The sequence below is a fragment of the Hippocampus comes genome, unplaced genomic scaffold (genome assembly GCF_001891065.2).
Source record: "Hippocampus comes isolate QL1 unplaced genomic scaffold, H_comes_QL1_v1.1 scaffold7, whole genome shotgun sequence".
NCBI classification, from domain to species: Eukaryota; Metazoa; Chordata; class Actinopteri; order Syngnathiformes; family Syngnathidae; genus Hippocampus; species Hippocampus comes.
The window spans coordinates 223,999-238,655 of NW_017842060.1; the positions used below are offsets into that span (position 1 = coordinate 223,999).

Genomic DNA, 14,657 nt, shown 5'->3' on the forward strand with positions numbered 1-14,657 from the left:
ATATAAATACACCCGCACACGTCATTTTTTGGGGAGACAGAAAAAGAAGAAATTGCTCTTGTTTTGCCAACGTTAGGGGTACGGACTTAGTAGGTTAGAAATGGATCGCTTTGTGCTAAAACGTGAAATTTAACAGGGAAAAATTATGGCGTGATAACGTGAAACCGCTCAAGTTATGACGTCGAAGTCCTTGTGTCAACACAAGAACATCAAGTTTACACCGGACCTTTGGAAAAACTCACAAATTTTCCCGAAATTACCGGTTGCTACCCCTCCTCGAGGTGACGTTTATCAGGTTTTAAATTATCGAACTTTTTTTTCTAACCTGGCTTTCGTACGCTTCCCTATGTTTTTTTTTTTTTTTTTTCTGACCTGGCTTTCGTACGCTTCCCTATGTTTTTTTTTTCCTCGTACAATCGATGACGTCATTTCTTTTTGGGAACTCAAACAGTCATTTGCTGTCCGCTAGGGTTCGCCCTTGCGCTCTTCTTTTCTTTCTTTCGATCTCTGTCACTCACGCGCACGCGCGGTCCGTGTGCTACCGCAAAGCCTCCTCGCAATCTTTGCTCTTTCAAACACATTCCGTGCGTGTGCGCGTTGAGTCGAGCACCGTCCGCGGTTAATATGAGTGGCGGCGGTCCGGTGGGCGCCATCGCTACCAGGTGAACAAAACAAAGCGGTTGGAGCGACCGACCGACCAGCAGGAGGCTGGAAATGGTCGCCGGGCACCGCCGGTGAACGCTCGCCGCCGTCGCGTTGATGCGGCACGGAGAAGGCGACACGCCGAGCGAGTAGAGAGGTGAGCGGGACGGGATGTTCGGAGGCGGTGCGGTTGTGTTGCCTTGACGACTCGGCCGACACTGCGGCACTCGGTGAGGACAAAGCCGGGGGCTGACGCCAGCGAGCTAATCCGCGACCATTTCAAAACGACGGCGCCTCGACTACGGGAGCCCGGCCGGCGTCGAGCGCCGTGCTTGACCTACTTGTGTGTGCGTGTGTTTGGATGGATGGATGATGGATGGATGGATGTGGAGCGTCTGTGTGGTTCAACTGACATTTTCGTGGTCCTTGTCCGTTATGGCGTCGAGTTGGCCACAAGCGTTGGGGAACGCTTCGTTTTAGTCTTCCATTGTCACCGTTCGAGTCTAAACAATGTGTCTGCGTGCATACACAATCAGCCCTTTTGTTAAAGTGCCCCCCCCCTGTCGCCTGCGAATACCCCCCCCCTCCCCAAAAAAAGAGCTGTTTACTTGGAAGGGAATCGATGGGAAAGTCAAGTGGTGTTAGCCCGTGGAAATAATGAACGCGAAAAGAGCACACGGAGGTGACTTGTGGGCAAAAATGATTTTTTTTTGTGTGTGTGTGTGTGTGTGTGTTCATCCACGTGCATTCAATTGCAGGGACGCTCACCTGGCGAAGCAAGCAGAAAGCTTGTGGGCAAAAATGATTTTTTTAGTGTGTGTGTGTGTGTGTGTGTGTGTGTGTGTGTGTGTGTGTGTGTGTGTTTGTTTTGGGAGAAAATGGAAACGTGTGTTTTCCCTTTTCTTTGAAGAAACAGCAAGATTTTGATAGATAAATGAATACCAGTATTAGTTCCTCACACGGAAGACATTTCACCAAATGAAAATGTGATGTTTTCTTTTGAATTCATCTTTAAGTGTGTCTTCCCTTTGTGATTTGTTCCTTAACTAATTCTTAAAAAACATTGAATGTTTGCTTTTTAACAGACAATTTAATCATTGATCTTGAGCACACTTATTTTCATTTCATATTTCAAGGAACTGCAAGATGCATTTTCCTTTTAAGAAACATGCACAAGTATTTTGTTCAAAAGAGAAAATGAACTAGCATTTATGATAGCCCCAATTTTTTTTCTTTTGAAGCAAGTGCTTTTTTGTAATTTTAAGAAACAAGCGGTTTTCAAGAAAATCGAAATGTTTTTGAGAAAGGATACAATTTTCTTCCTCATTGATAAAGACTAGTTTTAATAACAAGAAAATCACATTTTGTCATCCTTAAGTTTTTTTTTTCTTTTCAAGAAACTATTTCTCCTTTGACTGAAAATGGCATGGCAGTGCCAAAGCCTGAGGTAATGACCAATCACGACTCAAGCCCACACAACAGGTGAGCTGTGATTGGTCATTACCTGACCAACGGTGAGGTCATTTTCCGGCGACAGCACTTTGCAAAATGGCCGCCCCCTGAGATGGATCACGGTTGCATTTTACTGCCTTAGTAATTTTCCTCAAACGCGATATTTATCAGAATGCTGTGTGGTGACTCGTGGAGGCGCATCAAACTCATTATTGTCAAGAAAACTTTTGACTTGACTTCTCTTGGAGAGCAAAAGCAATGTTTCGTTTTCTTGTTAACCAAATAAATCATACCCAAACTGTTTTTGTCTAATTGTGAAAAAAATGCATATCAGAGGGATAACGGTTTGCCCGATCAAGTGTGCACCCAAACTGTTTTTGTCTAATTGTGAAAAAAAAATGTATATCAGAGGGATAACGGTTTGCCCGATCAAGTGTGAGGGATTTATTTTTCATATAATTTTTTTGAAACAAAATCTTTTCACACCCCCCCCCAAACCCCCCCTGCAGTGTCCGCGCAAGTAATCGTGTTTTAGCGAGGGGGACGCCAGCCATCCCGTCTTGAAGATGGCGGCCGTGGTCAACTACTCGCCACCGTGGTGGGTGAACCTGCTCCACCGCTTGCCTCATTTCAACTTGGACTTCCAGTTGGTCAGCAGCGACTTTCGGCCTGAAGACCCCGAGTATCAAAAGGTAATTGCGCACCGCGCCTAGCTTCATCGCCGCCGCGTTGTTGACACAAATAAGGCTTGGCTCAAACGAGCAAGCCCAAAAAAGGAAGTCGCAAAGTGTCGAGCAGCCAGCAGCGTCTCTGGAATTATTTGAAGAATTTTTTTCTCTCTTTTTAATCAAATCGATATCTGTTTTTTTTTAAAGATACGCAGATGTGATTTGTTTTATTTTTGAGAAAGAAAAAAATAAGAAGGGTTCTTCTCTCCAAGAAAACATTCTTGATCTGATTTTCTTTTCAAGAGCGAAAGAAATAATTTGAGGAAAAGCTGCAGCCTTTATTAAAGGTCATCCCGATGGAGTCTGTAGTGTACATTATTCGATTTTTCCTAAATGCTCTAACGGCTAAAGCACCATCATAAACGCCTGGCCTATCTACAGTTGAGTAAACGCACGTCTGTAGGTGACTTGCACTTGCAGCGTTTTTGCGCTGACAGCGTGGGAAGGCGACGCGCCACCGCAGTCGTGAACAAAACAAAATGGGGGAGGCGGCACTGGCTGGTCGTGGTCATGACGACGACGACGATGATGATGATGACGGGGTGATGATGGTGGTGGGAGACGAAGAGGATAAAAAGGCTCGAGAGGCGCCGGCTTGATGAGCCGTGGGAGGCGCTTTTTCTTCTAAATGGCTACTTCCTGTGAGCCATTCACTGCTTAACTGAGGCTCTTTGTGTGTGTGTGTGTGGGGGGGGGGGGTAAGCAGTGGAATTTTAAGTAGCCCCCCCTCCCATTGAAACTAGAGGTGTCCTATTCAGTTTAGGGACCACATTCACCCCAAATTGACCTCAAGCGGGCCCAAAGTGAATATTTGTAGCGTATGGATTTTTTTATTTTTTTTTTCTTGCCCCCTGGCGCTACATACTTGTGTGCATTTTGGTCACTATGACGACACGGTTCTCCATTTCGTTCACCTGGAGGCCGACATTTATATATATACACTGAAATAAGTCGGCGTCTTTGAGCCTGCTACGGACATACGCTAACATCAGGCGTCAAATCCTGAGGAACGGCCCATTTCACAATGTCGCTGAAGTGGTTGTCTGTGCGCCCTCCACGGGACAACAACGGGTAACTTGAATTGAAAATTGCTATTTTCATGTTATCTAGGCCCACAGGCCGGATTGGACCCACCGAGGGTCCGATTCTGCCCTGCGCACCATACGTTTGACATTCCCATTTTAACCTCTCATATGTTGTTGGTCGCATGTTGTGTGCGGATTTTCTGTGTCAATGCATATTTAGCACTTGGCTTTCGTTTGAAGAGGTGAGGTCACAAACCTCCCTCAGGACATTTTGTAGATGTGTGTCTTACTTTGTGTGTCTATGTGTGTGTGTGTGTGTGTGTGTGTGTGGGGGGGGGGGTCCCCATTCAGGGTGCAGTCGTTAATTGCAGCTAGACCGGGAGAGTGGGTGAGAATGACAAGAAGGAATTGGAGGTTGAATAGGTTGCTGGGTGAAAAGAAAAGAGCACTTTTTCTTTCCGCTTTTTTCACAGCGAGGCCTCTTTTGATTGACCCGCTAGATCTGTCTCTTAGGCTTTCATGCGTCCACCACACGCACACGCAAACACAAAACATGCACGCACACACAGTCGCAGAAAAAAATATGCCGATACTTTGGCATAACCACAACAACAAGCGCACATACAGCATCTGCCAAAATGTGTTTGAGCAACTATGGGGGAAAATGGACTTCTCTGACTGCCATTTTGTGTCAAAAAAACCATCAATGGGATTGTGCCCACCAGTTTGGTTGACACTCAAACGGTCGCATTTTCTTGCTCAGCAAAGATTGAAATGTTGGATGCTTGTATTTTTGGGTGAACTTTATATGCCTAGCAAGTAGCACACTGACCGAAGTACACGTTTACGGATATGTCCCTGAAAAATATCAAATGGAACTTCTTGGGCCAAAATGGCAGCCGACTTTGTCAATAAGCTTAGTTGAGAAGTAAATGGTTGCTCTTTCATCCCCCCCCCCCCAAAAAGGGGGGTGGGGGGTGGTAAATGACCTAGTTAGCACTCGCACTAGCACAGTTGAGTCTCAAATGTTAGCATGTTCACACACCAACAAGGGACCAAAAGGCAAACTGTCCTCTTTGTGGCAGCCATTTTGGCTCAAAGAGTGGCAGAAATACATTAAATGCAATCCGCTCTCTCGCTTGCTTTTTTCTTCCTGAAAGTGGAGATTGAGTCCAGAGGTTCTGTCAGGGCCTCAGAATAGAATCAGTGTGTATGTGTGTGTGTTCGCTGTACAATGATGGAACTGCAGAGTCAGCTTTGCGGTTGCCCAGCTGCAGAACATTACGCGGGAGTCACATGAGCCGTAATTACACACAACCTCTGTTGGCTTTGCCTTTTAATTGTCATTCATTGCCGTTTTCGGAGGGATCGGAGAGCGTTCGGGTGCCTGTCTTGTTGACTGGGTCAAAGGCAAACGCGGATCGGATGAACCGGAGGTCAGCGAACGCCTTCGGGAAAAGACCGGCGGTTGTTTGCCAGGCTCAAACTCATTGTGTAACGCCGGCGGGGTGCAAGGACGAGTCAGTGCAGTGGAAGCGATTGATCGTGTCAACGCGGCCGCGCGCGCACGTCGGGAAAGAACACAGATTGAAAGTAGATCAGTGTACGGCGGCTGACCGCTCGCTCAGTCCCCTCCTCCACTCTGCGAGCTGATGAGTAAAACACCCACACGCGCGCACTCGCATTCACGCGTGCTCACCGAGTGTGCTAATTACAAACTAATTGGTTCTCGCTTAATCTGCGGTGACGCTTAATCTCACAGCTGTCAGTTTGGATGTGCCAGTCTTTTTTTTTTTTTTTTGAAATGAAATAAATGTTTGAGGTCGCAAACACAAGTAATCAGAACATTTGTGAAATATGTCAACGAGCTTGGTTGTCTGAATTTTGCTCCAGTAAATTCCCACCGGTTTGCTCAACAGCTGTCACACAACGGAAGGGTTCGAAACTTCCCCACCGGTTTATCCAGATTACGCAATACCTTGAGAGCCATTTCCCAATTCCCACGCTAATAATTTTGTCGCGATACAGTGAAGACAATTTCACAGCAGCGTACTGTCCCCAAATGGTCGCCACTAAAATTTGAGACGGTGTGAGTAAATTTTTCATGTCATCGTGCAAGTGCAAAAAAAGAATACAAGTGATGCTCTTGAATAAGCTTTGTGCTCTTTTCCTTTGATGCTATTCGACACCAAACACGTCCCGTGTTGTGCCGTGTGTACATACGTTGAGCCGAGTGAATTCCTGGCTGGAGAAACGAGGTCATTAGGAGTCTGTTTTGGTCACCATTCAAAATGGAGTCCTGAGAACATTCCGGCTCTTTTTGCCTGCCATTGTGGAAGCGCGCCGTGCTCTCCGCGCGGTCCTGCCTCACAATGACTTTTCCGGACCGTCCCAGGGGAGCTGAGGGTGAAGCGCAGAGATGGCAGATTAGCCAGAGATGGGGGGGCGGGTTCGAGAGACAGATACGGAATGGCCAACATTTTTGCACAGTGTCTGACCGGCACTGATGAGTTCTTCTGTACAGGAAATGAACAGTGACTGTTATAAAAGAAGTAGACCCCAACGTCTGTTTTTGGGGGGGTCTCCCGCCTCCTCCGCCTACCGCCACCTGCTCCCTGGTTTAAACATGAAAGCTTTTAGCGGGTGGCGTCGCGTGTCTGGTCCCATCCCGTCATTGTGGTTTCGGCTCCCCGCATGGAGGCGTGCGTTTTTGATGACATGCTAATATGCTAGCGTCACGGAGACGCGGGCAAAACGTGTCGTCCTTGACCGCTTTTGCGTCGGCTCTTTCTGTCTCGTTGGCCACGTTTTGAAGTGGGCACACTGTCGAACATGAGTCGTTTGTCCAGTCGCCGCACATATTTGAGGTTTGGCATTCCCAAATCATTTTGGGGAGGGAACCCATATAAAATCACATATTGGGTGTTTTTGTGCAGATAATGATCTTGCTTTTTGGCTTTTGCGGCTTTTTTTTTTACATGAAACTCATTTTTTACTGTTTGCTTTTCACTATTTTCCCCATTTTGTGTTAGCCTAGGTTGACTGGAGTACCGCTGTTGCATGGTGTTCCACAAGGTTCAATTTTGGGGCCCTTGCTGCTTTGTTGGCCATGGTTCCATCTTAAGAAAGTTTTCTTAAGATGGGGTCGCACATCCAAGCATCGTGAAGATTCCTGTCATTCTTAAGCGCTCTTATAGTTGGCTTGGCTAGTATTGGTGACGTCTTTGATCTGTGGGGCGGAGCTTTAAATTGTCAGGCCATAATCTCAAAGAAAATGTGCTTGTCCGCCATCTTGTGGCATCTATGGTCCATTACAAAGATTTTAGGGTCAATTATCTGTGGCTGTTTACAACACATTTAAATCGTAGTCAGCAACTTGCGCTGGCAGCTAACATGTGTGGCCTCCATTTTGGCTGCGCCCCCCCCGACCCCTTGCATGCCTGCTTGCTTGTGTCTTCCCAGTCGGTGCTGCTGCTGGGCTCGGTGGCTCTCTTGTGTTTGGGCCTGGACCTCCTGTTTCTCCTCTTTTACTCCTTCTGGCTTTGCTGCCGCCGCCGCAAGAGCAACGAGTCGTCGGCGTCGGCGCACCACGCGCACTCCCGGCAGCCCAGCGCCGACTGCTGCTGCACCGCCTGGTGCGTCATCATCGCCACCCTGGTGTGCAGGTAAGACGTTTCGTTGATTCACATTCGTCGCACAGCAAAAGGGGGGGTGGGGGGATTGTCACTCGAAAGTGCGAATGCTGGTGTGGCTACACCAGATTGCTTGTTGATGAAATTTGATTGACAGCTGACTGGGCCCGTCTTCTTTTTGTGGCTTCCCACTTCATCCACCGCTGCCTTTTTCTCCTTCGTCAGCTGCTCGTAGGCCTCGGACGGTTGCCGTGGTGACGCAAGCAGATTGGCTGTCAAGAACGCGAGTGAATTTGACAGTCACGTGTCTGTGTGTTGGCCTGACTCGTTGAGGATGACTTGTTTTTCTTTGCAGCATTATATTTTAGTCTTGGCTAAAGTGTGTGTGTGTGTGTGTGTGTGTGTGTGTGTGTGTGTGTGTGTGTGTGTGTGTGTGTGTGTGCGCGCGCGCGTTTCCTCACATCGTGGTTGGCGGTATTTGTTTACTGCACTCGCCTGCTGAGTGTGCCAGGCATCTATTGGGGCAGGGGGACATTTATTAGGGGGGCACTACCATAACATATTGAAGACTGATATCATGTTACAGTTAAAGTGGGCTAGAGACCCCTCGTGTCCAACCCCTGTTATCCCCCCCCCCCCCCATCACGTGCATTCGGGCCACGGCGTTTTTTAATTTCGGGGATAAGGCCACTGGAGGAGGAACAATCGGTCACCGAGAATATAAATGTTTGTCACTTCCTGCCAGACCACAAGTGGACCTTTGCATGTTGTGAGGGTTGAGACGAATTGTGGCGAGGTGATGAACTGCGCGTGTGAGACCTCATTACGAAGATCATAAAAAAATAAAATAAAATCAAAACAATTTTGTCCCATCAACTACAATCGATGATCATACCCGCTTCCTTCTTTTTTTCCGTCGGCAGATGAGGATTTATATCATAGCTGCGCACCCGCGCGTTGATCATCTAGTGTGCGCGCGGGTGTGAAGAATGGAACGGCCCGCAATGAATTTCCCTCAACAGTAGTCGTAAACGTTCCTCCACGGGCAGCGGCGGCAGCCGAGTACGCGTGTGCCAATGCACGACGGGAGGCTTGGCTTGCCTGTGCTGGGGGCGGGGCTTTGGCAGGTCAAAAAGCGGAGCGTTGAGCCACCGAGTTGACAACGGAAACTTCAGTCTGTCGAATGATCCTTTTTTTGGTGTATTATGTTTGTGACTTTGGGTTTGGGTGTAAAAGTGAGGAAGCAAGTTTGGGAAAATGTGTGCGATTCGATTTGCTGAAACGCCAGCTGGGATTGTTTCGCTCCCAAAGCTGTCGACCGTGCGATCCTGCTTGCCTTCCTCGCCGCCCGTTTGTGTCCCTCCAGCGCCGGCATCGCCGTGGGCTTCTACGGGAACGGCGAATCGAGCGACGGCGCCAGTCGCCTGGCCTACTCCCTGCGCCATGCCAACCGCACCGTGTCGGGCATCGAGAAACTGGTGAGGGGGCGGACGGGCGGGCGGGCACACACACAGCAAAATCTGCCGTCGGAGCGCGATTGTTTGGCGCGTAGCACACGTCGACAATGAGCCTTGGGCGGCGACTGTCCCCGGCGCAGGTGTGGGACAACGCCTTGGCGCTGAACCAGACGGTGGAGGAGAACCTGGCCCAGCTGGAGACGACCTACCGGGAGCAGACGGACTACGTGTCCATCGTCCAGAAGCTGCAGGGACAGCTGGACGAGCTGCTCAAGCTCCTGGCGGACGTGCCCTTCTGGTCCAACACGGCCGTGTCCCTGGAGGAGCTCGCCAGCCGGACCGAGGCCTTCGACTTCTACAGGTCGCCGCCGCCGCCTCTCCTTTGGCTTCTTTCTTACGTGCGGCTAAACTTTGGATGGATCCAGTCATTTTTCCAAATGTCACACTTTGCGGCTGGTCCGTTTTTTTGTTTTGTTTTGTTTTTCACCTTTCGCCGGTTCCACCATTTTAAATTTCGAGTCGTCGCAATAAACGGGAATTTTATTTATTTTTTGCATTCTCCAAATTCCCCCCCTCCATAAAATAAATCCCATTTCAATGAATGAGACAGTTGACACAATTCACTAATTTCTCCACCATTCCGAAGCATTCCATTTTGAAGATATTTGTAAAAATCGGGACATCTTGTGACCCCCCCAAGAATCCACATTTTCTTTCTGAGACATTCAACTTGAAAACTGCCCCTCCATGTGGTAATTCTTCCCCATTTCCTCAACCGTCGGCCTTTTCTGATCAAAAGTTCTCAAACGATTCCAGCGTCAAACATTTCGCTAATTGGACGTCCTGAATTTGTGAAATACGTTTTCATCCGCGACATCATTTTCTATAAAAATGATGTCACAAATTTCACGTCTCCATCCACGCTTCTCAAATGATTCTAATTTTTAAAAAATAATCATGGTGCAATTTTGCCACAAAAAGTTTTCACGTTATTTCTTCTTTTTTCTTTTTTTTTTTTTTGCTGACAAGCTTCTGCTTTTCGCTTCAGCCCATTGAGCAGTCACAAATTAAGTGTAAGTCAATTTATTCAAAAAAATAAAATAAAGAATAATAATCTGGAGCCCCGCTTCCTTGCTTAACATTCACAGTCGGTCGTCCTTCCACATTTCTCAACACATTCAAAGCATTCCGCCTTCCAGGTGTTCATTCAGAGTACATTCCTCCGCAAATTCTCAGAGTTCTTTTTTTTTGCAGTGCGGTAGTCCACATTTTCCATCACAAAATTGGCAAACTAATTTGAAATTTCCGTTTAAATTGTTTGTTTTTGTCGAAATAGATTGTAGCGCATGAGAGTTTGGAGGATGCAATTGTTGTCGTCGTGTGCTCGCAGGTGGTTGGGCTACCTCGGCCTGCTGCTGTTTGACGTCCTCATTTGCCTCCTGGTTCTCTTCGGACTCATACGCAACTCCAGGGGAACTCTCATTGGGTACGTCACGCCGCAGTCAAAGTCCACCCACAGACATTTAAACGCGTCAACACGCACGACGCCCGCCGGCGCAGTCATCACGCGTGCGATGTCCCGTAACCGACTTTGCTGTTTGTGACCGTCGGCAGCGTGTGCCTGCTGGGCGTGCTGACGCTCGTCGTCAGCTGGGCGTCTCTGGGCCTTGAACTGGCCGTCGCTGCGGTAAGGTCGTCGCCACGGCAACGTTGCAGAGCCGCCGCTGCCCGGCTCGGCGCTGACGTCATCTCCTTTGTGTGTGTGTGTGTGTGTGTGTGTGTGTGTGTGTGTGCATGTGCACGCGCGCAGTCGGCCAGCGACTTCTGCGATTCCCCCGACGCGTACGTCGCCCGCGCCACCAAGGAGAACGCCGTCATCAATCAAGGTAGCGCCAAGCCGTCGGGCTGTGCGAGCGTCCAGTTGGCGGCTCATTCCCGCCTTCCTCTGTTTGAGGAAACATTGCGCGTGTGTGTCGGGCCACGTGTGTTTGCCGCTGGGGTTGTGCACCCTTCGGCCCCCTGGCCGCCCTGCGTGGGACAAATTTCCTTTCGTGACATCATCTGACATTTCGTCCCGATCGCTGATGCCATTGAGCTTCCGTTTGCGGTGCACCCCTTTTTTTTTTTTTATATAAAGCATGCTTCCTCGTTTCCCTCTCGACTCCTCTTGTCTTAATGAGATCTGTTGTCTCTCGCTTGTTTCCGCTCTGGCTGACTGTGCCCGGTGCAGATGTTTCCTCCGCAATGACACACACGCACACACATTAAGCACCGCACGGGTGCCTGCCCGTTGTTTTGCAAAAATCGCATGTAAATGGCATTTCCTCTTTGGAGCAAGTGAAGCGACCGACCTCCCGGTCGCCGTCATTTTACGCTTCGAAGAGGGAAACGATCGTTCCACGTGATTCACGTATGTGTCTGGTTGTTAGATATCCTGCAGTATTACCTGATGTGCAGCCCGGGACAAGTCAACCCCTTCCAGCAGGTAGCCGCGCAATTCTATGATTTGCCTCACGTAATTACACTTGGATCCGTGCGACGCCGACAATGTTTTGAAAGTAAGTGTCGATACGCTGTTGGCGGGTGACGGGGACCCGCAAAGAACCATGATGGTTGATGCCCAGTGAAATTGGGGGGAAAAAAAAAACGCCCAAAAATATTGAGAACCCCCCCGCCTGTGTGCAGAAAGTCACTGTGGCCGCCGGAATAAAGTTGGCCAATCGGTAGCGGCGGCAAAGCAAACTGAAGGTGAAGAAAGTGAAAATGGCGCCGTCACTCGCTCACCGTTTGAAGGATTTGACCACATAATGGCCACAAGAGGGCTCCAAAAACAACAGACAAGACTCGGCAGGAACCGCTTTGTCTGACCAGCAAAGCGCGCCGATGGATTCCATCGTACGATACACGTGTGATCTTGGACGTACGCTTCATCTGGAGATCTACCTTGTTGGATCGCACGGCTCCAATGACGCCAAATGGGATTTCTTAGTTTGTTGTGCAAAAAGTGAAGCTCTGCATGTGGATGCTTATTCGCGGGGCTTCATTTATGGAGGATTTTTGAGACCAAAAAAAATTAAATTCTTGGCTCTTTTAAATATGCGGTGTTGCCTGAAATGTGTGTGCGTGTGTGTGTGTGCGCGTGCAGAGGCTGTCGGGGAGCCACAAGGCGTTGGTGGAGATGCAGGACGACGTGTCCGAGCTTTTGCGATCGGCCACGCGGGAATACGCCAACACGAAGGTGCGCACGTGCACGTGTTAGCTCTCTGCGTGGCTCCAACGCACGCACGTGGGCGTGCTTAGCAAACTTCGACGACGTGCTCCCCATCTTTCCTCCCTCTTATCCAATTGCAACGGCTTTCAGAAAGAACAAAGAAAAGATGCTTTTTGTGTGTGTGTGGCAAAGATTTTTCTTTTGTTGTTGGGCGGAAAAAAACTGTCACGTGGATACCTTTCGTGAAATTCAGACTCTGCTTTGAAAATACTTTACTCCCTGTTACCTCATGAACATCTGGTTTTCGTGTTGTAAATATTTTCCTCTTGTTTGTTCTACTATTTTCAAAAAATAGAAATTACATTTTTTTTTGTCTCATACGATTCGTCTTGCCATGAAATTCTGAATTCTCGCTCCTGTAAGCCTGGAAAAAAAACTTTGTTGTTGACCTGCGTGTGTTGTTCAGGCGAGTCTGGATCAGATCCAATCGGTGCTGAACTCTACGGAGGTGGGCCTGCATCAGCTGACGGCTCTGGTGGACTGTCGCAGCCTGCACATGGTGAGCGGTCGCCGGCTCGCTTCCCGCTTGTCTATGACCCACCCGCATGTAAAAGGCCTCGTGCGGAGAAATTCAGCAGTTCAGGCTTTTTTTTTTTTAATCACTTAAATTCCTGTCAGTTGTAACGTGAAACAAAGCATCCAAAAACGACATAGCATTGGGCAAGTATGGACTCATGTTATTGGCCACGCCCACAACGATTTGCCCTCACGCCTTGAACAGAAAGCCGATGAAGAATCTCAAATTGCTTTCTGGACTGACTTTAGCGGACCAATTTGAAAGCGGCCCTCGCATCCTTTCCTTTTGTCAACTCGCACGCCCAGCTCTCGGCAGTGGCGTGCTCTTCTCACGGGCGCCCCCTACCTGTGCGTTGCAGGACTACGTGCAGGCTCTGACGGGCTTGTGCTACGACGGCGTGGAGGGCCTCATCTATCTGGTGCTCTTCTCCTTCGTCACGGCGCTCATGTTCTCCTCCATCGTCTGCAGCGTCCCGCACACCTGGCCCGGCAAGAGGTAATGCGCGCGTCGGTGCGACGAATGCGTACGCTAACGGCTAACGTGCTACTAACGAGCAATGCGGGGTTTCCTCAACTTCTCTCGGCTCAAATTTGAATAAAATACCGGGAAGGAGTGTGAAAAATGACGTCAACATAGTGCGGGATTTTTCGACCCCTAAAATGACGTGATTTTGTCCAAAGTAATTCCCCCTCCCCATCTTCTCTATTCTAGTGTGAATTTACTCCCACGACAAATCCAACTTGGTTCTTGCTACTTTTCGTAAAATTATTCGTATTTAAAAATTGACAAGAACGCCCTTGTAAAATTGTCCGAAGAGGATTGCAACTTACTTCTCAAGGAAATCAATCACACTCTTGCAAGATTCTTTTCCATTCTTCTTTCATTCACGATTATGAAGCAGCTCGGAGAATGGACGGATGAATATATATCGCGGTACATATGTCCATCAATGTGGGTAGCCGTTGCGTTTGGGAAGCCCTGCTGCGCCAAAGGGGTGGCTGGCTGTTTGGAGTCTTTGCATGCTGTCCTTGGGCGCCGTGTTTCCCTGCATCCTCCATCTTCAGCCTTGATCTTTTCTGCACCGGATTGTGTCGAATTCTCCCCCAACCCTCAGCGTGGCCCGCGTCTTCCTCCTCCTGTTGCTCTCTTCTTTCCGTCTTTTCCTTCTCCTTCCTCTCCTTCCCCACAAAAGTCGGGGCTTTGACGTGCTGCATACCGACGACGTTTTAATCAGCGCACGGCCACGCGAATGACGCGGCCGCGGGCTAGATTCCGTGTCGTTAGCAGCAATGCTAATTGAGCCACTCAGACGACAGAGTGAGCCAACTACTTTTTTTCTTCTTAATAATTATCCACGACTGAGGTACGGTTATCATCTGTGTTTCATAAGTTGGATACGAGTCAGTATCCGTTGCAAAGTTTTTTTGTTTGTTTTTCTCGTAAAAATTGCCATTCAAGGGCAGCACAAAACTGCTCATTTTCAAAATCAACTCACTCCAAATGTTTATATATATATATATATATATATGGTATCTCAGATAAACCTTCCAAATCAGCACCAACCTGACTTATCCTCCTTATAATTTGCTTCTTTTTGACCCGTTTTGTTTGGAAATGGTTGGTTTGCCACCTCCCAACTAGTCCATCTTATTATTAGTAGTACGATGATCATCATCATGATCATATTTGCTTTAAGTTGCATGGAGCAGCGGGCGCCCTGTCGAGACGGGAGGGAGGGACAAAAAGGCTGCATGTGCACCCATCGGCTGCATGTTTTCTGAGCGACAGTGTTAGCGTTGGCGTCGCGCCATTGGGCCGCTTTGGCGGGGATGTTAGCGACGAGCTAAGTCGACCTCGCCCCTCTCCTCTTCTGCTGTTTGTTTACAATCTGTTGTCTTCCCCCACCCCTCACCACCAATCCCCCCCTACCCGC

The 14,657-nt window shown here is 48.6% G+C and overlaps 1 protein-coding gene across 2 annotated transcripts in view; it reads left to right on the forward strand.

Moving 5' to 3' along the window:
- The first annotated feature begins 498 nt into the window (after nucleotides 1-498).
- The window catches only part of ttyh3b (tweety family member 3b), a 17,651-nt gene continuing 3,492 nt past the window's right edge, over nucleotides 499-14,657 (forward strand). Inside the window, exons 1-13 of one of the 2 annotated variants that reach the window (XM_019862238.1) lie at nucleotides 499-799; nucleotides 2,604-2,786; nucleotides 7,310-7,512; nucleotides 8,846-8,957; nucleotides 9,077-9,297; nucleotides 10,327-10,422; nucleotides 10,551-10,623; nucleotides 10,747-10,822; nucleotides 11,366-11,421; nucleotides 12,082-12,174; nucleotides 12,614-12,706; nucleotides 13,083-13,219; nucleotides 13,637-13,643. In XM_019862238.1, the coding sequence (XP_019717797.1) occupies nucleotides 2,661-2,786; nucleotides 7,310-7,512; nucleotides 8,846-8,957; nucleotides 9,077-9,297; nucleotides 10,327-10,422; nucleotides 10,551-10,623; nucleotides 10,747-10,822; nucleotides 11,366-11,421; nucleotides 12,082-12,174; nucleotides 12,614-12,706; nucleotides 13,083-13,219; nucleotides 13,637-13,643 (1,293 nt within the window). In that variant the 5' untranslated portion in view covers nucleotides 499-799; nucleotides 2,604-2,660. Of the gene's footprint in view, nucleotides 800-2,601; nucleotides 2,787-7,309; nucleotides 7,513-8,845; nucleotides 8,958-9,076; nucleotides 9,298-10,326; nucleotides 10,423-10,550; nucleotides 10,624-10,746; nucleotides 10,823-11,365; nucleotides 11,422-12,081; nucleotides 12,175-12,613; nucleotides 12,707-13,082; nucleotides 13,220-13,636; nucleotides 13,644-14,657 lie in introns of both variants that reach the window. The other variant, XM_019862237.1, reaches the window with a different exon arrangement.